This window comes from Histomonas meleagridis (assembly GCF_020186115.1).
Source record: "Histomonas meleagridis strain 2922-C6/04-10x chromosome Unknown contig_20, whole genome shotgun sequence".
NCBI lineage: Eukaryota > Parabasalia > Tritrichomonadida > Dientamoebidae > Histomonas > Histomonas meleagridis.
The window spans coordinates 227,668-252,429 of NW_027150805.1; the positions used below are offsets into that span (position 1 = coordinate 227,668).

Consider the following 24,762-nt stretch of genomic DNA (forward strand, 5'->3'; position numbering starts at 1 on the left):
AATTTAAAGATATTGCATTAAAAGCTTCAAATTTAAAAGAGTTATTAATATTAGAATCAATTATAAAGCAAAATTTGGATTTTACTATTGAAAATATTGAAGAAATTAAACAAAAATTAATCTTAGCGTTAGAAAATAAAGATAAAAAAATATATAAAAGAGCAATTTTAATTATAAAATGGATTTTACGGAATTTCCTTTGTATATATCCAAAACTTCCAACAGTTCAAGGATATATATCATTAGATAAATCAAAAATACAATGGCATGTACCATCAGAATTAGAAATGAACATTTGTGATGAATTAGTTACATTCTTTTTTGATTATTCAAAGAAAAAAATGGAATCAAAACAATTAATAGATTATAAAGTCTCAACATTATTAATGAGAGGCTTATTAAAAGGAATTGTTTCATGTGTATCTGAAATAGATTTAACACCAGAATATGAAAATCAAAATATGATTCAACCAACATTAACGAAATTTAAAAATTCCATATTTGCTAAACATTATGAAGATATTATTAATATATTAATTGAATTAATCGAAATAAAAGATGCTCATTATCGATTAATTAAATGGGCACTTGAAGGTATTACTTGTGCAATAGTACCACATGATTCTATTTGTCAAAACATGTTAATTATAAATGAATATCAAGGTCAATCATCATTAACTAAACTTGATATTATATTAGATCCAAATGATTCTAAAACTTGTTTTGTATTATATTGTAAAGCAATAAATTTATTTGGTATTCGACAATCATCATCACAAGTCATATTAACGAAAATAACAAAAAATATAATTCCAAGAATATTTAATTTTAGTACACATCCACATGTTAATGTTAGAGAATATTGTTCAATAATTTATCAAGCCATTACAACTCATTTTAAAACACAATTTATATATTTATTAAAGAACTCAATAAAAAGATTATCTGAACCTGATTTAACATTAGATGAATTAATGGGAATTTGTTCTGCTGCTAAATCATTACCTAATTTTCCATTAAATATAGAAACAATTGAAATTTTAGCAGAAGCTTCAATAGCTATATGTTCATTATTACCGAAAGATTTACCAGATGATTCACCACGCTCATTAAGACAAACAATAGTATTAATGTATGATCAAATTGATCCATGTAATCTTTATATATCAAAAGAAAAGTTTTATGAGATTAGAATGAAAATGGCTAATGAAGCAATGAATAAATATGCACAATATCCAGCAAGTAGAGAAGTACAAAACTATGCAGCAGCGATAGTATGTTCTGTGATTAATGGAGTACCACCATTGATTACATTACAAATATATTCATTTATTATATCAATTTTATCAATAGATGATAATTTAGTGCGTGATTGTATAATATCATTATTACCAACAATGATAGAGAATTTAATTCCGAGAGTTCATAGGCCAAAAGGAAATAAAGTAACACAAGTTACTGCTGAAAACTATGATTTTGTTGAATTTATAGATAAACCTTATGTTAATCAATCTAAGTTTCAGCCGAAATTCTTAACAAGAAATGAATTATTTGATGAAAATATAGTTAAAATATATTATCCAAATGATTATGAAGAAAGAGTTAAAATACATAAAATGTTATTTGATAAACTTGTTGATAATGATTCTATTTTAAATTTATTCGTTAATGAATTGATCTATGCACAAGTTCATAAAGAAGAAACATATTCTAAAAGTCGTGTAATACTTTGGTCAACATTATCAAGGTTTTTAGGAATTGAATTCATTGGTAAAATGATAAACAAAATCCAAGAAATATTAAAAAATTCACCAACAACTGCACAACATGTAATTTCCGCTGAAATATTTAGTGGTTGTTTACATTCTATTAAATGTCGTACAATTAAAGACGTACAAAATATTTCAAATATTTTAAATCCTTTTGTTACATTTTTATTCGAAGAAATTGAATCAGAGTTTCATTCTATTTGGTATTATTCATTTTATTCAACTATAATTGATTTCGATCCACGTCGTTTGTTTTGGTTATATAATCATTTATTTGATTGTATACCGAAAACGATGGATAATATAAAAAATTATCGAATTATTTCTATAATTACTGATATTTTACTAGATTTTGCATATTATATTCCAACTAACACTAAAAATTTAATAGATATTATCTATCAAACTTTATTTAGTAAAGAAGCACTTGAAATTGAAACAATCCGTGAATGTTCAATTCGTTCATTATCATCTATACTTGAATTAACATTTGATCAAAATGAAAAAGGTAATTCACAAGAAACACTCCAAATTATCGAACGATTTATTACAAATTCTAATGAGCTTTTTATTACAAGATGGTTATGTGGAGAGTTCTCATCACAATCGATAAGTTCTTTAGCATCTGGGAAATTTGTTCTTTATCATATAAGTGAATATGCGAATATGATTATGGATAAAGATGAGAACGAAGAAAAACTTACTCGTTCCGCACTTTTAAGTGTTTTTTCATGTAATTGGATCGGTTCCATATGTGAAAATCCTGTTACTATTGATGAAGTTGGAAAATTGATTGATAAAATGATCGAACAATTATCTCCTTCTCATCATTCATGGCAGGTACAAACTATACTATTACTTCTTTGTGAGTCTTTTCTTTCGTCTATGTTTTTTTATGTTGATGATAATGTGTTTGAGAGTTTAATATCGGAAACTATAATCCCGTGTTTAATGGATTCGCATCCTGATGTACAAGATGCTGGATCAGAATTGTTAACTTTCGTGGTGAAAAGTTCTTCAATAATTATCGACAAATTGTCGGAAATTGTAAATGTTTTCGAGGTAAAGTTAAGGAATAAAGAATCATTGACGGATAGAGTCGCTGGCGCAAAAGGATTATGCGCAATTATTTCAGGTACATTTCTGTTTAATGATGTGCCACAATATATAATTGACTCTTTTTCGGCACTTTCAGATGCTTTAGAAATTGATTCTTCTGTTGAGGGAATAATTTCTCAGTTCTTTTCGGATTTTTGGGCGTTATATGATAATAATTTAATGAAAAATATAGCAGAAATTTTGGCGCCTTATCGAGCATCATTAAGGCCTTCTTATTTCTGTTAAATAATAAAGATAAAGTATAAAGTATTTTTATTTTAGCATTCTTTAGGCTTTTCGTTAAAAATTTCTCTTAATTAACAAAAAGTTAAAATTATAAAGTTAATGTTAATCCATGGATTAATTAATTTGAATTTATTATCAGTAAGAGTAGGCGATATAATTGATTTCATTCCTCCCTTTCGAAGACATTGATCAAGTAAAATCTAGATTTTAATAATGCATTGAATTTTATTGGGATCAAAATGACATTTGATTTCAAAAACGGCGCCATTTTTTCCATACTTTACTGATTGGTTCAGCTATTTTTTCTCAAAATTGTGGCACATTTTCATTTTTATTCAAATTTCGAAGTTGCTGGAATGCATCAACTAAATGCTCAAGCAATTCGGCTTCTTGATCAAATGACACATCACGAAATTGACACTGGACAGATAGAAATAGCTTTAAGAAATATACGTGATGAGCTTCTTGCAGTTCCAAGAAATACAATAATTCAAGAGCCTACATTTGATCCTGCAAAAAAAAGAAAGAAAGACACATATAATTACAAAGAAACTGAGGCATACAAAGTGATAATTGGAAAATTTGGAACTGGGATTCGTCAGCAAGAATTAGTTCAAATAGCTGTTGGTTTAGGAGGGAAAATTGGAGTAAAAGTAGAGAGGGAGGCTAAAAGAAGGAAAGATTTACTATTCAAATGGTTTCAAGAAAATTTAGAAAAAATCACAGTTTTATTACCATTTGTTGTTGCATTTGATAAAGATGGGCATGTTCTAAAAAGAACGGAAGTACAAAAGCACCAGGACTCTGTTGATGTTTCACAGGAACAAGCATTTCCAAATCATGAATAAATTATTGTTTTATGATTAATCATAGCAATATGATACCAACCTTTAATACCTTTTTAACATCATTTGATTAGAATTTAAAATTCTTTGAATTACCATTACTAATTTATTCATTATTTAATGACTGATTTATTAGAATAGAATTATACTTTCTTACATTTATAAAACGTTGTGTGTAGTTAAAAGATCTTTTAATGTATAACACTTAAATTTTTTTTGCATTTTACGATCAAAAAAAAAGAAAAGTTCTTATCTTATAGAAACTACAACAAATACCAATGTATTGATAAAGGTGTGTTTAGTAAACACGATGAGGTTTGCCCATTGTTGAGTGGAGTGTGATAGCACCAATTGATTGCCATTGCTTTTTGAGGAGAGAGACAACGTAGTTTGTTGCGAGCATAACATTTTGGTATACTTGTTCTGGTTTCATTGCAACGTTAGCAACAGCAACACCGAATGCGATAGATTTCTTAAGCCTGAACTTAACTGTCTTGCGAGCTTCATCAACGGCATCAGCAACCTTATCAGATGAACGGATTGGTGCTGGGAATTTACCTGTCTTGTTGAATGCTGGACCTAATGTCTTGTTAAGGTTCTTGATGATGGTATCAGAAGCAAGGAAGAGGTGGTGCTTCTTTGCCCAATACTTGATTGTCTTCTTGTCCTTGTTAAAGTTGGTAAGTGTTTGGAGATCATAATATGGAACATTGATAGCGGCAGCTTGTTCACAATGAATCTTGTCACCCATGATACCAATACGAAGTCCTGGACGGATAACGTTTGGAAGCTTGATACTGCCAATGAAACGCTTATCTTTGGCAATGTTGTAACCCTTAAGACGAATTTGAAGTTCGATGGTTTCAGTGAACTTCCTCTTCTTCTTGTTGTTGGAGTAGTCAAGAATTTCTGCGATAGCAGACCTCAAATTTTCTTGATGAATGCGTGACATTAAAAAGAAAGGATACGACCATAACCGTTTTTGTGGGGGTTATTCGACGGTTTGATCGGCGCCTTACTAAAACCGTTTGATTTACACAAAAGTGACGCTGTTTTTAAGTTGTTTCACGAATTTCATTTATGAGTTGTTGATATGTATTTTCAATGTTTTCATCAATTTGTTCTTGAAGACTTCTTATTTCAAAACGTTTCTTTTCCGCTTTTTCTTTGGATGTCTGGAAAACATTATTTGAAAATACTTTTAAATCAACTACAGATGGTGACGGAGTATTTGTGTAAGGTGTAAAAATAGATGTATTAATGGGAACAAAACAAAATGATTTTCTTTGAAGAAATGTACGAAAAATTGAAAGACATTCATAAGATATTTTTGAAACCTCATTTAGCCAATTAAATTCTGTTGGTGAAATAAGAATTGGGAAAGGCGGAGAATAAGGTTGTGTTGAAAATGTAAGAAAAAGTCCAAATAATCCACCTTTTTTTTCAATTTCATTTTTATCTGGATGACAAAATCCAACAAATGTAGAGTAAGCTGTTTGACATGGACCAAATAAAAGAGCTCTTGGTGATGAAAATTTGTGTAAATTTGAAGAATTATTTTTTCTCCAAGCTTCAATAAAAGCATCAAAATCCTCATCATCTTGTTGGGCAAATAATTTTATTGTATTTTGTGGAATTGAAATTTGTTGTGGAGTTTCTAAAATCATTTCAAAAATTATCCATAATTAGGTCACTTTTCGTAAACATTTAATTGTCAATTTTTTGACTTGCTCAGTCAGATGATATTATACAATAAATTCAATTATTGAGAAGGAAATTCGATACGATAACTTCCCAAACCGCTCCTGCATACCGATGAAAAAATGCGAAAAAATTCTCACACAAGATGAAATTTCTATTAAAATTTTATCAGCAACTAGCTTTCAACCATCTAATCCAAAAAACATTTCATCTGAATATTTAAAAGAAATCAATTCCATTTTTCCATTGGGATTAACGCCAGACATATTAAAAGAAATACGTAACGAAATCAAAAATGGAATGAGCTTCCATGATTCATTCGTATCCAAAAGTATAATATTTAATTTCAATCAAGCATTTTTAATGAATGTTCTTGCAAATGAAGATTTTCGTTCAAAAGAACCTAAACTCTTTACACAGATTGTTCTTTTATCCATAGTTTCATGGAAATTACATTGTCATGAAATGACGTCTAATAATTATTTAATTTCAATACTTCTTCTCCTCAAATCAATAAAAACAGCTCTATCCAATTTAGATCTCGAAGGCACTCAACGAGTTCTTTTGATATCATCCTTTTATCATCTTTTTAATACAAATTTACAAAACAAATATGAAGACACTGAATTTACTCCCTTTATTGATCTAGCAGAAGAATTATTTAGTTTTGATTATTCATTACCGCCACAATTTTTTGATTTATTTCCAAAAATTGCGACCAACTTAAGTGAAAAATCCGAACAAAACCATAACATTGATAACGACCGATTTGTGCAATTTATGTCCAACGTAATAACAAAGTTAGGAACAAACTTTCCATTAAATGTTCTTAATGAAATCCTTCCAATGCTTTTTGTTTCATTTGAAGATTTTTCTGAGCATAAAATTAAACTTCTTTCAGTTATTGCAAAAACATATGGAGTCAAAATCGTTTCACCATTTTTACCATTAGTATCACTTGCGATCTTTGTATATATTGATAATAAACCATTAATTAATAAATATGAAAAAGAAGAAAATCGAAAATGTACATGTTTAGAACCAATTGATTCGGTACCTGATGAAATTGAGTTCCAAAATTATCAAACGTTTAAAGAAACGCCGAAAATTGAAATTCCTGTTACATTTAATGAATTAATACCAATTGAAGAGATGATTGACAAAGATTTATATCAAAAGACACGAATCATTATCAATTCATTTCAAGGCGATGTTGATTTAATTAATGAATTTGTACATTCTTGTGAAACATGTTTCCAAAAATCATGTTCAAGAACTGAAGCATTTTATGATTATTTTTCGATATGTATTGACTTATTTATGGAATTCCAAAAAACAGCAAAATTCGAATTGCCAGAAGAAATGATATTAAATCCACTTTTATCAGATCCAAGCATTAACATATTTAATAAGAACAATCAATGGAAGTTAATTAATACATTACGAAATATGGTGATTCAATTAATCGCAGAAAAAAACATTTGTTTTATATCAAATATATTTTTTAATCTTTATCAACATCCATTAATATTTGCGGAGTTTTTATATAGATTATCTTCATTAGAAAGTTTCCAATATGATATTGATGAAATTCCTTCATTAACAGATGATTTATTTAATATGATTTTTTATTATTTAAAACTTGAGAATTTACCAGAAGATATTAATGATGAAATTAATCAAGCAAGATTATCAATATTAGTCTTCATTCATAAATTATTTGAAAAAGAAGATATTTATGATTGTTTATTTAAAAACCCATTTTTTGTTGTAGATTATACTACGTTATTATATGAGAAAACTTTAAGACCTATAATATTTGAACAAATCGAAAAATTTTATTCGAAAAATCCAGATGATAATAAAGTTATTAATGAACGAATTAAAGAAATCGGTCAATTTTGTTTTTCAGGTTTAGATCAATTAACTATAGCTTCTTTATCTTCATTATTATTAGAGTTTTTAATTAAAACTATTATTAAATATCCGAATTGTGCAAGTTATTTTGAACCAACAGTTTCAACATTATGTAATGGAATTATAAATTTACCTGTAAATGAATTTTCGAAAGAACTATTAACTAATGTATTATCATTTTTGATACATATTTCTTCAATACGTTCATTAACTAAAACAGAAATTGTTTCCTTAAAAAATGTATTAAAAAATCAATATCAAAATAATGTAACCGAATCATTATTTGAACAAATTATTAAGTTAATTGCTTCAAATCCAAACATTAATAATAATATAATATTTGATATAAAACAACCAAAAGTTATCAATTTATTAATTTCATTATTTATTAATTCTAATTTATCAATAAAATCATTTCAATTTATTAAAAAGTTATGTATGCATAGTTATTCGAATTGTAAAATTATAAGTAATAAAGAAATTGATATTTATATTATTAAAGAAATATATAAATGTACAATTGATGAAAGTATATCTGAAGATGTAGCTAAAGAAGCATATTCAATGATAGCATATTTATCTAATGAAGCTTCATCTGTAGGATTTGTTCGTAGTTATATTTCATTATTATGTCCAATTGAAGGTAAAAGACTTCCGAAATATTATAATTATTCATTGAATACATTATTAACATTATTAAAAGCAGATAGAAAACGTTGTATGATACCATTTAGGAAAGATTTAATATTTAATATTAATAATTTAGATTCGAAAATGTTATCATTTGGAATGTGCTTTAATTTTTGGATATTTTCATATTATTCTACATCAAATAGATTAACATTAATACAATTAATTGATTCTAAACAACAAGAAATTATAATGACGTTAGATGATTCGAAATTATATTTAAATTTCACGTCGACTTTAAATCAAACTAATGTCGAAATCTCTTATAATTGGCCAATAAATCAATGGACGTTTTTAACTATATCATTAATTAATATTGGCGAAAGTTTTCAAGTTTCGATATTTATGAATTGTGAATTAAAAGATATTAAAATTATTGATTCGTTTATATTATCACATGGTAATATTCAATGTAAATTTGGAGGAATTTCTGTTTTTAATACACCAAAGACTCAATCATTTGTAAGTTCATTTTCATTATATAAATTTTTGGATTCAAATGAACTGAAAGAATTATATAATTTAGGTCAAGATGAACCATCATTAAATCCAATCTTTTATTTTGTCGGAGAAAAACATCAAGATAATTTAACATTAAAAAATATTGCAACGAATTCAAATATTTATTCTGATACACAAATTCATTTATATTCTGGTTCTTCATTTGCTGATTTCTTATGTACTAATTGTGGTACTACATTAATATTACCATTATTTAAACAATGGCAATTAAAATATCAAAATGGAGAATTTAATGATTTAATATTTTCGATATTTGAAACAGCATTATTACGTAATAAAGAATCACAAGATTTGTTTTTATCAATGGATGGCGTTAAATTATTATCACATTTAATATTAGGAATTGAAGAAAAGTTTATAACTTTTGAATTATATTTGAAATTTTATAATTTATGTAAAGAAATTAAAAATCAAAATTTACAAACTTCTTTTATTAGATCGATTTTATTAAATTTAAACATTTGGTTAAAAGCTACTTCAGAAGATCATCAAACTATCATTAAACATATTTCATTAATATTATATACTGAGTTTGCTAAACAAGCAAAACTTTCATTCCAATTAATATTAAGTATATTACATATCTTTTATTATTATCAAACTAAAGATGATATTTTTGTATTTAAACATAAGAATCAAATTAATGTAAAAGAATGTCGAGAAATAATACAAAAATTAGCAATCGAAATTGCAAAGAATTCATTTGTCGAAGAAGATTTAACTTGTTTAATTAGTCATATTTTATTATCTGAACAACATTATGATTTATTATTATTATTAAATGATATTATTGAAGACACTAAAATATTACAAAAACCTGAAATTTCAATTGATAAAATTCATTTAATACATTATTTAGTAACATTACCTGATCCAAAAATAGCAATTTTAATCATAAAAATAATATTAAACTCATTTAAATTAGAATTATTAGGTAATATATCAATATCAAGATATATTGATTTAATATTATGTAATTTAACTGAAGATTTCCTTAAAGAAGATGTATTTTATGAAATATATAATATGACATTATATGAAAATAATTATTTGTTTCCAATATGTGCATGGATGGCATTAAATATGGGAGAAAATTATATCCGAAAATTATATTTAACTAAATTCAATAATTTAATTATTAATACTGATACAATTTTATGGTTAATTATTTCATTATTTAAAGTTTCAACTGATTTACAACATTTAATTTGTTCATTTATTATTAATGAAAATAAAAAATATATTACTTTAATAATTAATATGATAAATGTAATCGGTAAATGTTTTAATAATATTAATATTGATGATATTAAACAAATTGCATTTCAAGAATTAATTGAATATTATTTACGAACTCGAAATTTAAAAGATAAAGATATTAAATTCTTATTTATACAATTAAGACAATTTTTATTCTTTCAAGATAAATTCTTTAATTATGGTTTATATGATGAATTTAATAATTCGAGTTTTGAAAAAATTCAAATCGAATCACAAAAAGAAATTAATAAATCGGAAAATTATGAAAATTATACAATAAATGCATTCGAATTATTAAATATACCAATCAAACCACAAAATCCTAATTTAATATATCCGAAAGATATATATAATAAATTATCTAATTTACAAAAGAATGAAATTATAAATTATAAATTTGGAATTCGAATTGATTCAAATGGTAATTGGAAAGATTCAAACATAGCAGAAAAATCATTAATTATCTTTATAAGTCATCCAATTAATGAATGTTCTGAAACTATTATAATGATAGCTTCATATTTAGCACATTCGAATTATGTTTTATCAACAGAAGTATTTCAACATTTTAAATATCAAGAATTTAAATTAGCGTTAAGTTTATTTGAACATCATTCATTAGTTACTAATAATCAACAAATTACAAAAATGGAACGAAAAGATATTGAACTTAACATGAATGAATTCCTACAAAATCTTCAACCAGATCAAAATATTATTACATCGAATAATAAAGTACAAACAGTTATAATAAATTTTGTTAAAAATGGACAAAAAGTTGCAAAAAATATTTTTAATATTATAAATCCTGAAATTCAAACTATATCAACAATTAAAACTATAAGTGATTTTGATTTAATTCAACAAGAAAAAACGTTATGTAGAAAGAAATGGAAACAATATTGGCATTGGATTACTATGGGTATGGCTCCTTGGCATAATGCATTACCACCACAAATGTCACAACAACAATTTCATTATAAACGTGATTTTACTGTATGTTCAGATTTATATCCATTAAAGATGAAACGAAATTCACATTATAATCCACATTTAGATGCGATTAATTTATTTAATGAGAATGATAATGAAAATAAAATGAATATGAATCAAAATAAAGAACAATATCTTATTAAATATAATGAAAATATATCAACTGCTGATATAACAAAGAAAAATGTATTAAATAAATTCCCTTGTCAATTAATAAAAGTTAATTCGATTATTAATAATATGGCATTTATAATAATGCCTGATTGTTTTATCTTAAAACAAAATAAAGGAACAAAAATAATAAAAATTAATTTCCAAGAAATTACTCATATATATTCACGAACACGATTTCATCATCCGACAGCTATTGAAATCTTTCAAAACAATGGTAAAACTTATTTCATTAACTTCATAAATAAAACATCAATTGAAGTAATGAAAAGTTTTCGAATATCGAATTTCCCTAAAAGTACATTTATTCAAAATAATGGATTTAAGACATTAACATCACAAAGTCATTTTACTATGTTATGGCAACAACATAAAATATCCACATTTAAATATTTAATGTATTTAAATCATTATAGTGGCCGAAGTTTTAATGATTCATCACAATATTTAATATTCCCATGGATATTACAAGATTATGAATCTGAAACATTAAATTTAGAAGATCCGAATATATATCGTGATTTATCTAAACCTATTGGTGCATTAAATCAAGAAAAACTTGAAGAAATTCTTGATAAAGAACAACAATTAAAAGATATCGGAGTAGAACCTTATATGTATAGTTCTGGTTATTCATGTCAATTAAGTGTAGCTTTATGGTTAGTTCGAACGGAACCATTTACTTCATTACATATTGATATTCAAGGAGGTAAATTTGATTATCCTTCACGAATATTTAATAGTATTAAAGATTCATATAAACTTTGTACTACATTACAAAATGATTGTCGAGAATTAACACCCGAATTCTTTATGTCTCCCGAATTTTTAATTAATTCGGAGAATTATAATTTCGGTGAAACAGAAGATCATAAAATCATTAATAATGTAATATTACCAAATTGGTCGAATAATAGTCCATTTGAATTCATATATTTAAATCGAAAAGCTCTTGAAAGTGATTATGTCTCCAAAAACATTAATCATTGGATCGATTTGATTTGGGGTTATACACAACGTGGTGAAAATGCTAGAAAACATAATAATGTATTCATGAGTACTATGTATCCAAACGTATGGGATAATCCCGAAAACTTACAATCACAAGAAAAACAAATGGAAATCGAAGCAATTCTTTGTCATGTTGGGCAAATACCACAACAAATCTTTGATAAGCCTCATGTTGAACGATTACCGAAACAACATTTTAATCATCAAATTGAAGAAATTAATTTCGATTTAAACATTAAAGAATTAAATTATATAACGATAACATATTCTAATGATAACTTTAAATTTTGGATATTAACAAATGAAAACAAATTAATATTACAATCATATACATATAATGATTTAATAAAACTTCAACAACAAAATAATAATGAAAATAATAAAAATAAAACTAAACTTAAAATTCCTGTACCAATTCCACTAAAAGAAACAAATTCTTCAGCAATCTCTAAATCACAAGATTTAATAAAAATTAAATTTAGAGGAAAACGGACAAAAAGTTTCTCACGGAATTTTGGAGTACCAATATCACATCCCAAAACACATGAGAAAACAATTTCATTTAATGGATTACAATCATATTATTTAGTCAATAGTAATCAAACAGATTTATATAAAATCGATCTAAAAGAAAAACAAAAATTTGGGTTTTATCGTAATAAAATTAATATAATATCTACCGATAAGAATTGGTTAGCTATCATTGATAATGAATCGAATGTATTAATCCATTATCGGATGAACAAAATATTCGAAATTCCATTGTTCACAAGTTTAATTAATTGTTGTACAATAAGTTCCGTCTTTCATACTATAATATGTGGTACTAAAGATGGCTCATTAATATTTTGTTCATTAAATAATGGATTAGTAAATCGAGTAATACAAATGAATAACGCAAGGCCAATTAATATATTGGTGACGCCCGAATGGGGTTTTGTTCTCGTATTTATGTCCGACGTGATTAATGGTTTGGAAACTTCGTACTCAATCGCAATGTATACAATAAATGGAGACTTGATTAGAAAAAGAAAATTGGATAACCCAATAACAAAATGGAACGCATTCACTTCTTTCGATGGTTTCGATTATGTGGTAATGGTCGACACGTGTAATCTGTTCGTGTTCGAGGCGTTTTACTTGAATATAGAAAATAGTTTGTGTTATTTGGGCGAGCCTGCGGAGGCAGTGACATATGTTGAAGATAAAGAATGCGTTGTGTTGGTAAAGAAAAATGGAAAAGTATCATTGATACCTTATCAGTTAAAGTAAAAAGTTCGAATAAAATATTTTAGAAATGGATTTTGTGTGAGTGTTTTTTATTTGTATCAAACAAACAATTTTATGTTTTACGTTTTTAATTATAATCATATTCCAAATGATATTTTATTACTTTCATCTGAATTAGGTAATAATGAACTTGATAAATATGTTTTGAAAAATGATGGAACCAATGTTAATGAAAAAAAATATATTTTATTTCTTTTATTCAATAATCTGGAAATTATAATTAAATTGTTTCAAACAGTATTTGTGATAGTATCTCCACATAGTAATTTTTCCTTACATTTTTATCTTTAAATATATAGCTCATTTGTAAACATGTCATAAATTCCTATGTTCTCTTTTGTGATATTTCTGTAAATTTCATTAATCCATAATTCTCTTCCATTATTAAACACGGCTCCAGCATTTACAAAATACACAGAATCAAAATAGCTGATTAACTTATGCAATGATTTAGTTTGGAGAAAAAAAAAAAAAAAAAAAAAAAAAAATTAAAACTGCATTGAATTTAATTTATATGATCAATGTTCTAAAACATTGTTTCTGTCTTTTCAACATAACGAAATCTATTTCGGAAAACATTTTTCGTATAGTGTCTTTGGTATGTCATTAAAGTACGGGTGATTTAATGCTTCCAATGCTGTTATCCTCTTAGATGGGTTATATTCGAGCATTTTCTTGATCAAATCGACGAAATATTCGTCATCTGAATTAAATACAACTTTCAAATCTTGTTGCTCATGTTCCTTAAAAGAGCTCCTAAGCTCTTCTGGGAAGCTTGGGATTTCATCTTTTGACGGCGTTCCGAGAATTTCAAAAATTTTATGAAGCATATCAATATCAGTATCTCCTGGGAACAATGGATATCTTCGAGACATTTCAGCCAGACAACAGCCAAGGCTCCATATATCAACAGAAACGTCGTAGTTTTTGGCCCCATAAAGAAGTTCGACTGGTCGATACCATTCAGATACAACATTTGGAGAATATTTTCGTAATGGAATCGAAAAGTATCGTGAAAGCCCAAAATCACAGATCTTAATGTTACCGGCCATATCAATAAGTAGGTTAGCGGGTTTTAAGTCTCGATGAACAATTCGATGTGAGTGTAAATAATATAAACCACATAGTAACTGATACCCATAAGAACGAATAAGGCGTTGGTCAAGTGGGCGTTTTCGTCTTTTGTATAAAAAAGTGTATAAATCATATTCAAGAAATTCAGTAACAATTGTTAAAGAATTATTTTCAAGAATAATGTCTTTCATTTTAAGAAGATTAGGATGATCAATTGAGCTTAAAATAGAGATCTCTCGTAATGTTGTTTGAGAAATGCCATTTGATTCTTGATCAAATTTCATAACTTTTAAAGCAACAATGGTGTCATCTCTTGTATCTTTTGCTTTATAAACGACGCCATATGTTCCTTCACCCAACTTTTCTCTGTCTGTAAATCGTTTTGAGAATTCAGATGGTTCTAAGGTTTCCATATGGGTGAACGTTAACACGGATTGTTATCTTCAAAATCAAAATCTTTATCTTTTCGGTATATCTAATGATTTTTGTACTTGAAAAACATATAGACAATATATAAATATCATGTTACTAAAGCTTGTTAATACATTTTAAAAAAGTCTAAAAATTTAATATTTCGATATGAAGATTAAATATAAAAAGAAGTATACAATGCTTCATATTATTCCAAATTGTATAAAAGAGCAATTTTATTGAATAAAACACCTTAGTTTGTTCTGGCGCGATTTGCTTGTGCAGTCATTTCTTCTTGTTGTCTCCTCAAATTTTCTTGCATTTCTTGTACCTTTGCCATAACCTCTGGTTTGCTCATATATCTCTTAAGGAATTGAAATCCGATTAATATGAGTGGAGCTAGGAGCATCCATTTGTTTTTAAGCATCATGGATAGAGGGTCATCATCCTCTAATGGCATGTGACGAACAGTAATTGGATATTTTGAAATTGCTGTTGAATTTGTGATGGCCTTGAATGAGCCATCTTGTGCACCGTTGAACTCCACTGGATAGAATTTGCACCATGGATGGCTGATATCAATAGTGTGCTTTCCAGGATGGAGACGTACGTAAGTTTTGCCTTTTCTTGTTGGTTTAATTATTTGCTCGCCTTTATCAACAATCATATAGGCTTCTGGGGAAAGTGGACAAGAAGCTGTGAACTTTATATCAAATATGGCTTCAATTTTCTTGGAAGCAATGAATGTGGCGAACAGACAAAGCATTCGTGGATATATTGTCAGTTTTCGGTTGGCTTCTTATGGTGAAATAATTTCACTTTGTTTGTTTGAAATGGATTGAATACTGTATGACGATCGAATCTGATTCAAAAACCATGTAAATATATGAAATTTGGTTTCCTGCTTCTCGTAAAAAAACAATTGGTTTTTCCTCTTTAAATAATCTGTTTTTTATAATCCTTACGAGCTGCGGCCATCCACAAAATGAAATAAAAGGAAAATGATTTTTCAGAATAAAAATTATTGATATTTGGTTGCATTTTGTTCCATAAGGCATTCATTCTTACATAATAAAAATAGTAATTTCTGGAAAAAATTCAGAAAAGAGACAAAGATAAAATGATAATATGTTATTGAATGAAATTATTTGGTAAGTACGCATTGAAGTAGTATGGTATGCATTTATTAGCATTGAAAAACACTATGAAATTATATATGATTATAAGATACTGCATTAATAAAGTTACAAGGTTAAATTATTAGCACCTTCACAGTAAATCATTAAAAACATTAAAATGAAAATGTTTTTTTAGAAGCAAAGATCCGTGAATATACATTTCAAATTTAGTATGAATTTAATACTTATAAAATCCTATATAATATTAAAACATATAAAATATATTATTTATACTCCGAAATAATATGAAAAAGATAAAATTTAAGAAATAATTTTATAATTTTAAGATTTATTTTCAATAAAATCTTTATTCTAAACAACATCGAATTCTTCCCACCTACATATTGCTATTTTATTAAATTTAAAGATAATGTAAATTCGAATTTAAAGATTTTGTTCTAACACTCGTATTTACCCTTTTCATTTAAATCTTTACCATTCAGATTTAATTTATATGAAATTGATGAAATTTCTAAATGTTTTTGATTGCAAGGGGAGTTGTAGCATTGAATCAACTTCATTTAAATTATTTCAATTGATCCGCCCAAAAATCCAATTCAATTTTTCTATGTGTTGAATTTGCTATCGCTACATACAGGAAAAATCTTTTTTTACTCTTTCAGCAATCAAATTTCCAATCATTTTAATCTCATTATCAGATTATAAATAATGCTTAGGGGATATGGTTCTGATTTTTTATGATTATATTTGGTAGAAATGATTTTTGTTATAAAATCACTTTTCATACACTTCGAAAACGGTTTCTATCGATTCCACTAAAACCGACGAGTTCTCAAAATTTTGTTGGAAGAAATGAGGTTATTGCGATTCGACGATCATTGCCAATACAAATTTTATGGTTATTGTTATAAAATTTCGATATTGAAGTTATTCAATTAATTGGCCCCAAAACTTATTTTCAATTAGTTTGTATGAACCGTACATACAATATATTGAAAAACTCGAATAAAAAGCAAACAAATTCTTGACTCAATTGGACGCCATATTTTCAGAGGCCGTTGATCATTTACCATGAAAGCCTTAAATGAGTCACGTTTCAAGGAAATAGTTAGACTCAGAATACCTCAAATAAACAATCACCCAATGTCAACTGCAGCCAGGAATGTCGCATTGGTTTCCAAGACCTGGTTTGATGATTTCAAAAAATATTTATTAAGCACATCAATCACAAATCCAGGATTTTGCGACAATACTGAGCTTGCTAAACGCATTGACAGCCATACTGAACTTAAATATGGAATTGATTATGAAATACTTGAGCTCAATGTTTTTCAATTAATTGAACAAAAATTCCTTGTTGACCCAAAAATATTTAGACCTTATATGGTTAACATGCTTACCAATACTGGATCTGTTATATTATATCCTATAAAATTTCAATTTGTTTCCAAAACAAACAACATGAACTTTTCAAAAACATTTGATTCAAACTGGACCATTGTAGAAATGAAGAAAATGCTTGAAAAGAGCTTAAAAGTTGGCATGGATAATATCGTAGTCAAATCTTCAGAAGAAGGAACTGTTTTACAAGACCAAATGGATGTTAGTTCCATTGCATCTGAGTATGGGAACAATCTTTACTTGGACATAACTGTTAAAAAGCACAGAGATACATATGATTCCAAATCAAATTCAACATTACCAAATCCAATTTCATATGATATAACTTCAAACAGTGTAAACTTTAGTTCGCAAATATATCAATCGCATATTTCCATATTAAATTCATTGCTTCATTCGATATCTCTTTTACCTCCAATCATAGAATATTATAGAAACAAAGACACAAATGAACTTAATACATTTGGTAAATATGTACAAGAAGTTGATAAATTTTCACAAGCTCATATCCCACCAGAATTATTCTCTGAATTAATTGATTCCAAAATTACAAATTCTGGATCTTCAATTTCGAATATATTTTCTAATTTAATCAAAAATTTAGGCTTACAACAATTCTTCCAATTCTCATTACACGAAAACATTAAGTGTAAAACATGTAAAGTTAAAATCGAACATAATTCCGATTATTTATGTATATCACTGCCGATAGTGAGTAAACTATTCAAAAAGGCAACACTCGAAAATTGCATTCATTCATGGATGAAATCTTATACAACAGAACAACATTGTGATTTCTGTAAGGCAGAAACAACGACTAAAGGGAAAATGAAGATATTGTCATTACCTAAAGTTGCAGCATTTGCATTTCGAAGACATATCAAAAGTTCGAATACAATGAAAAGAATTACTGATCCAATATCATTTCCAATGGATTTAGAATTAGCAAAACCTGATGGAAATGGTAATGAAAAATATAAATTAATTGCTGTTGTATCACAATCAGGTCAACAATTAAATAGAAAGTATAAAACATTTTGTTACGACTGCAAAGCTAAAAATTGGTTATTCTTTAGCGAAACAAGAAGTAGCATCTGCCAAAGTCCGAAAGCAATATTCGAAAAGGAGTTAACATGGATGTTATTATATGCTAAACTTGAAGATGAAATTGATTGAAACTTTAATAAATATTTGTTTGTATCAAAAAATTTTTTTTAATAATTGATAAAATATGAATTTTATGCACACGAATTCTAAACATTATCGAACACTTTCACTGTAAGGAAATTTCATTGTGTACAAACGAAATCGCAACAGAGAATAGTGATTGGAATTGATCATAGCAATTCATTTAAATGGAGAAGATATAGTATGAAATGGTAAAAATGGTAGATGCTAAATCCCTTCAATGGTTTCTTGTGCAAGTGATAGAGTCCTTGTTATTAAACCAGCTCAATACAAATATTGAACAAGAGATTCAACTAAGTTTGCAGATTTAAACCCCATTAAGCTTATCTCCACCAATAGCAGCATACATTGCATATTCCCACAACAATCAATTACCATGATTGAAAGATGCGCTTGCCTATGATCATGGTGATGGTACATTAGTTTTATCAGTAATTGATATTAAAAGCAATTGTTGTTATTAACAGAACTTTCTATTAGTTTCGATATTGATGAAAATGGCATCCGCATGAACTGGGAAATCTGGTGTAACTGCTCAGCGGTGGAGAACATAACCAGTAACTTCATTTGTATATTTTATCACAAAAGTGCCAATACTTTGCGAATGTGACATAAAATCAAATAACTGGGTGAATTATTTAGTGAACCTAAATTAAAAATTCAATTTCTTAGTTTAGAATTCGATGTGGAAGGTGATCTTGTTACCAGCAGCGTTTTCGAGTTGGATGCCTTGTGGTTGTTCGTTGTCATCTAATTGAACGTCTGTGATGGAGTAATCGCCGAATGTAACTGTTTCTTCACCATCGAGTGTAGAAAGTTCAAGGCTGTTGCCTCTGATGAGGTCAGCGACGAAGCAGATAACCTTCTTGACAACGTTCCAGATCTTGCCCCAGTTCCACTTGTTGGTTGATGGTTCTTCAACATCACCGAAGTCAGCGATTTCAGTGTGGACTGTAACTTTGACGCCATCTTCGTTTTGGAGAACAATGTTTCTAACTTCATCGTTATCATCGACTTGGATATCAATAACCTTGAAGCCGTTGAAGACTGGTTGGCCGTTTTCTTCATCGAATGATTCGTCAATGAGAACGAAGAGCTTTTGAAGGAAGTTGACGACCTTCTTGATGCCGTTCCAAAGTTTCTTCCAGCTGAACTTGTTAGCAACTGGTGCTGAGTTGCTTCCGATAGAAATCTTAATCTTGATCTTGTTACCAGCTTCGTTTTCGAGTGTGATGCCTTGTGGTGTTTCATTTTCGTCTAAGTCAACGTCTGTGATTGAGTAATCACCGAGAACTGGTTGTTCTTCGCCATCCTTAGTTGTGAGTTCGAGGTTTCCTCTGATGAGGTCAGCGACGAAGCAGATAACCTTCTTGACAACGTTCCAGATCTTGCTCCAGTTCCACTTGTTTTCTCCTTCCATGAATGATTCTGATTCGAAGTCAACGAGTGTTGTGTCGAGGATGATCTTAACACCTTCTTCGTTTTCAAGAACGATTTCCTTTGGTTGTTCAGTTTCTGTGAATTCGAGGTTTGTAACTGTGAATCCATTGAATTTGAATTCTTCACCATCTTCTTCGAAGGATTCGTCAATGAGAACGAAGAGCTTTTGAAGGAAGTTGACGACCTTCTTGATGCCGTTCCAAAGTTTCTTCCAGCTGAACTTGTTAGCAACTGGTGCTGAGTTGCTTCCGATAGAAATCTTAATCTTGATCTTGTTACCAGCTTCATTTTCGAGTGTGATGCCTTGTGGTGTTTCTTCTTCATCTAAATCAACATCTGTGATTAAGTAATCACCGAGAACTGGTTGTTCTTCGCCATCCTTAGTTGTGAGTTCGAGGTTTCCTCTGATGAGGTCAGCGACGAAGCAGATAACCTTCTTGACAACGTTCCAGATCTTGCTCCAGTTCCACTTGTTATCATCATCTAAAACGACTGTATCGAAATCAGTGAGTGTTGTGTCAAGGATGATTTGTGTGCCTTGTTCGTTTTCAAGAACGATTTCCTTTGGTTTGTTATCTTCTGTTAATTGGATGTCAATAACCTTGTAACCGTTGAATGAGAGACCTTCTTCTGTTTCCTCGAATGATTCGTCAATGAGAACGAAGAGCTTTTGAAGGAAGTTGACGACCTTCTTGATACCGTTCCAAAGTTTCTTCCAGCTGAACTTGTTTGGAATAGCAGCATTGTTTGGTGAACCGATTTCGACGTGGAAGATGATCTTGTTACCAGCAGCATTTTCGAGTTGGATGCCTTGTGGTTGGTCATTGTCATCTAATTTAACTTCTGTGATGGAGTAATCGCCGAATGTAACTGTTTCTTCACCATCGACTGTTGAAAGTTCAAGGCTATTGCCTCTGATGAGATCAGCGACGAAGCAGATAACCTTCTTGACAACGTTCCAGATCTTGCCCCAGTTCCATTTGTTTGATGCTGGTTCTTCAACATCACCGAAGTCAGCGATTTCAGTGTGAACAAGAACTTTAACACCATCATCGTTTTGGAGAACAATGTTTCTAACTTCATCATTATCATCTACTTGTACGTCAATAACTTTAAATCCATTGAATACTGGTTGGCCGTTTTCTTCATCGAATGATTCGTCAATGAGAACGAAGAGCTTTTGAAGGAAGTTAACGACCTTCTTAAGACCGTTCCAAATGCCTTTCCAGTTGATCTTGTTTGGAATTGGATCCTTGGAATTGTTTTCAACGCTTCCAATTAAAGCGAGGAAAAAGACAAATAACATAATGACAATTTGACATTTATTTGAGAGGACTCATATTTCACTCAGAATTTTGAATCATTCAATTTCAAAGTTTTACGAGGCGGTTGAAAATTTGAGCTCACAAAGTTTGAACCCTTTTTTTTGGCACATTGCTTTTCAAAAGTGAAATTTCACTTGTCTTTTGACGATGACGTTAAAATAGGGTTGAAAAATCCAAATGGAAGTGCAAATCAGTCAAAAACAACTAGAAGATCTTTACCATTGGATTGACACGATTCCATTGTCAAGGAAGAAAAAAAATCTTCCTAGAGATTTTTCTGATGCTGTATTGATGGCTGAAGTTATAGCACATTTTTTTCCAAATCTTGTTGATCTTTTTAATTATGATCAAGGATTAAAAGTTGAGACAAAGGTGTATAATTGGAAAACTTTAAACACACGTGTCTTAAAAAAATTATCATATAATTTATCACCAGAAGTTATAAATAATCTTGCAAATGCGAAACCTGGTGTAATAGAAAAGGTTCTTTTTGATGTCAGAAATGTTATAAATAATAAAATTGAACAAGACCAAAATCCATATGCAGATTTGATTAGTGATAATTCCATAGAAGAAGAAATTGAATCTGCAAAACATGAAACAAATAGAAAGGTTCTTGAAGCAAAAATTAAAGAAGTTGATGAACAAAATCAATATATCAAAGAACTTGAAGAAAAAATAAGTAATATTGAAAAATTGATACAGACCAAAGATGAAAAAATTTTTCAATTATCAGATAGAGCAAAACGATGAAAAATACATTTCATAATATTTTGTAATAAATCATATAACTACATATATTTTTAGCAATTGAGAAATACGCGATATAAATCGTGAAAAAGCGAATTAGAAAAGAAATATGTTGAGATTTTTTGGTGTATAATGAAATGAGAAATGTCATATGAATTACAAGCGAACTGCAAAAAAGAAATTTTTTCATGAAGAAATCAGAGCCATAACAAATCATGAAGAAACAAATGAATCAGATCTTCCAGCATACAGAGAAGATGATTTAGCATTTACCAAAATTCAACTCCCAATTTTGGTCAATAACATTATTAATAGAAATGATGTCGAAAATACAATTACATATCTTTCAAAACTCACACAGCAAAAGTCATTTGCGTTAAATGATTTACTAATAGATGAAAATTTTTTAGCTCCATTATCAGAAATAATTACAAATTCCGATTATCCAGCTGAAATATCGGTTTATTTAATAATTTTTCTTCATAATATATGGTATTATTCAAAACTTAATACACCAAATGTTTTTCATCCTAATTTAATTATTGCTTTCACAACTTTCTACTCATCTGAAAATCCTGTCATATTATCATATGCATACCATGCAACACTCATTTTAATTGATCATAGCTATAACTTTATACCTCTTCTAATTGAAAATGGAATAATTGATTCAATCGGTTGCTTTATTTCAAATAACGAAAATGACAAAGACTCTTTTCGGCCCATTCATATTATTTATGATTTTTACAAATACTTTGGCGAAAACAACGAAATTCTTGATCCATTAATACCTTATTTTGCTAAATTCATTACAAGTCAACATGTTCCCCTTCGGGAAATGTCTACGCTTTGTATGGAACATGTCTTGAAATCGGAGCGATCTTTTCAATTTGCAATGACAATACCAGATATACTCGAATTTTTTAAAAACGCCCAACTCCTTCGCCTCTTGTCTCAATCTGAGTCACTCTACCAGTGTTATATTTTTCTCTTTAAACATGGTGTTAATGAAATTTTTGTTGACACTTTTTTTGATGAGTTGCGAGAAACCGTTAAAAAATCCATCGATGAGAACAATCTGATTTACAGCATTTATGAGTTCATTCGGCTAATTCTGCCTAATTATTGGAATGTTCTTAAGAACTATGGTTTTATTGATTTTTTCCTTGAAACTACACAAGACAGATGTACTGAGCTGAAACTTGAATTCATTTCTTGTCTTGCAACATATGCATTGTCAGTTGATAATGCCGAGTTATTAGAATTTGGACAAAAAGGCGGATTTGAAGCTATAATCGAAATTATATATATCGGATATTCTCCTTATTTTTCGGTTTTCTTGAAAAGTTTGATTCGATTCTTGGCACTTGATAATTCTTTCGTTGAATTAGGAAATAATATTCAAATTCAAGATGCAATGGAGAGTATTGATACGGATGAACAGGAAATTCAAGAGTTGAAACAAAATATTTTGTCATATTATGTGGAATCAGAAGAATAGAAAAAATCACTCGAAGATAATTCGTTTTCGTTTGTTAATAAAAATTCATCTGATGACATTTGTGTGACTTTCTTTAATGAAAAAGATGATGTCGTTGATCGTATAGACATTTGTTCTTGATTTGAAATTTCTGAAAGTGAATCAAATTTCAACTTAGAAGTATATAACATATCAGAGCTATTCATGGAACTATCAGAAATAACTTCCATTTGTGATTCTTCGATGAGATCTGGCTTTTGAATTTTTCTGAAAGATTGATTTTTATGTGGTTTGTTTTGATTGTGCTGCTTTTTCCTTGGTTCTTTTGTGATTTGATGAGGGTTTATTCCTTTGTTTCGAATTGATTTCCATTTTAGAAATATTTCAGAATGTTTTCTTTCAATATGTTTATCAAGATATTTGATACTGCTAAAAGATCTGGAACAAATTGGACATTTTTCAATTTGTTTTAATTGGTTCTTTAAAAGATTTTGGGATTTTTGATTATATTTTTTAAGTGAATGTATTTTTTGTTTTGCTAAAGAAAGCTCTGATTCAGATGTTGTTAATTTATTTAACAGACGCTTTTGAACATTGCTCATTAAAATTAATGAAACCTGGAGAATTCGACAAAGTTTTCGAGATAACGGATGTGATAAAATCGATGAATCAGAATTAGAGAGATCTAGTCCAACAAAGTTTGTTAAAAATGGTTGGATTCTGGTTATATCACCAGATTTTAAAATCAAATCTAGATCAATTGAAGATACAACAGACCAATCAATTAGCTCATCAAAGTTTGTGGTAGGAGTCTGACCTATTGAGACTGGTATAATTGGTAGAAGAACAGATCCCCACATAAAAAGGTGAATTGGATTAACGTATTTAAACGTTCGGTAATAAAAAAAAGTTAATCACTGAACTGCATTTTTTACTTTAATAATATTGCTTCTTTATCATGCTTTTAAATTTGATGGCACATACTTAATCTTGACTTGTTACCAAAAAATATTTATCCAGTGTCCCTTAATTAACACTTTT

At 28.5% G+C, this 24,762-nt stretch overlaps 5 protein-coding genes across 5 annotated transcripts; 1 reads left to right on the forward strand and 4 right to left on the reverse strand.

The window, feature by feature from the left end:
- Positions 1-4,256: 4,256 nt before the first annotated feature.
- On the reverse strand, positions 4,257-4,910 carry GO595_002664 (ribosomal protein RPL10A; the record flags this gene model as incomplete). Its single annotated transcript, XM_067915598.1, has 1 exon — positions 4,257-4,910. One exon carries the CDS (start codon positions 4,908-4,910, stop codon positions 4,257-4,259), a length of 654 nt encoding a protein of 217 aa, XP_067776465.1.
- Positions 4,911-14,076: 9,166 nt separating this feature from the next.
- On the reverse strand, positions 14,077-15,000 carry GO595_002665 (AChain A, Cyclin-dependent kinase 2; the record flags this gene model as incomplete). The annotated part of the gene is made up of 1 exon (XM_067915599.1): positions 14,077-15,000. The coding sequence occupies one exon, from the start codon at positions 14,998-15,000 to the stop codon at positions 14,077-14,079; it is 924 nt and encodes a 307-aa protein (XP_067776466.1).
- Positions 15,001-15,251: 251 nt separating this feature from the next.
- GO595_002666 (uncharacterized protein) lies at positions 15,252-15,764 on the reverse strand (the record flags this gene model as incomplete). Its single annotated transcript, XM_067915601.1, has 1 exon — positions 15,252-15,764. The coding sequence occupies one exon, from the start codon at positions 15,762-15,764 to the stop codon at positions 15,252-15,254; it is 513 nt and encodes a 170-aa protein (XP_067776467.1).
- A 1,516-nt stretch (positions 15,765-17,280) lies between these two features.
- Positions 17,281-18,714, forward strand: GO595_002667 (inactive ubiquitin carboxyl-terminal hydrolase 50; the record flags this gene model as incomplete). Its single annotated transcript, XM_067915602.1, has 1 exon — positions 17,281-18,714. One exon carries the CDS (start codon positions 17,281-17,283, stop codon positions 18,712-18,714), a length of 1,434 nt encoding a protein of 477 aa, XP_067776468.1.
- Positions 18,715-19,399: 685 nt separating this feature from the next.
- On the reverse strand, positions 19,400-21,472 carry GO595_002668 (uncharacterized protein; the record flags this gene model as incomplete). The annotated part of the gene is made up of 1 exon (XM_067915603.1): positions 19,400-21,472. The coding sequence occupies one exon, from the start codon at positions 21,470-21,472 to the stop codon at positions 19,400-19,402; it is 2,073 nt and encodes a 690-aa protein (XP_067776469.1).
- Between the last annotated feature and the right edge of the window lie 3,290 nt (positions 21,473-24,762).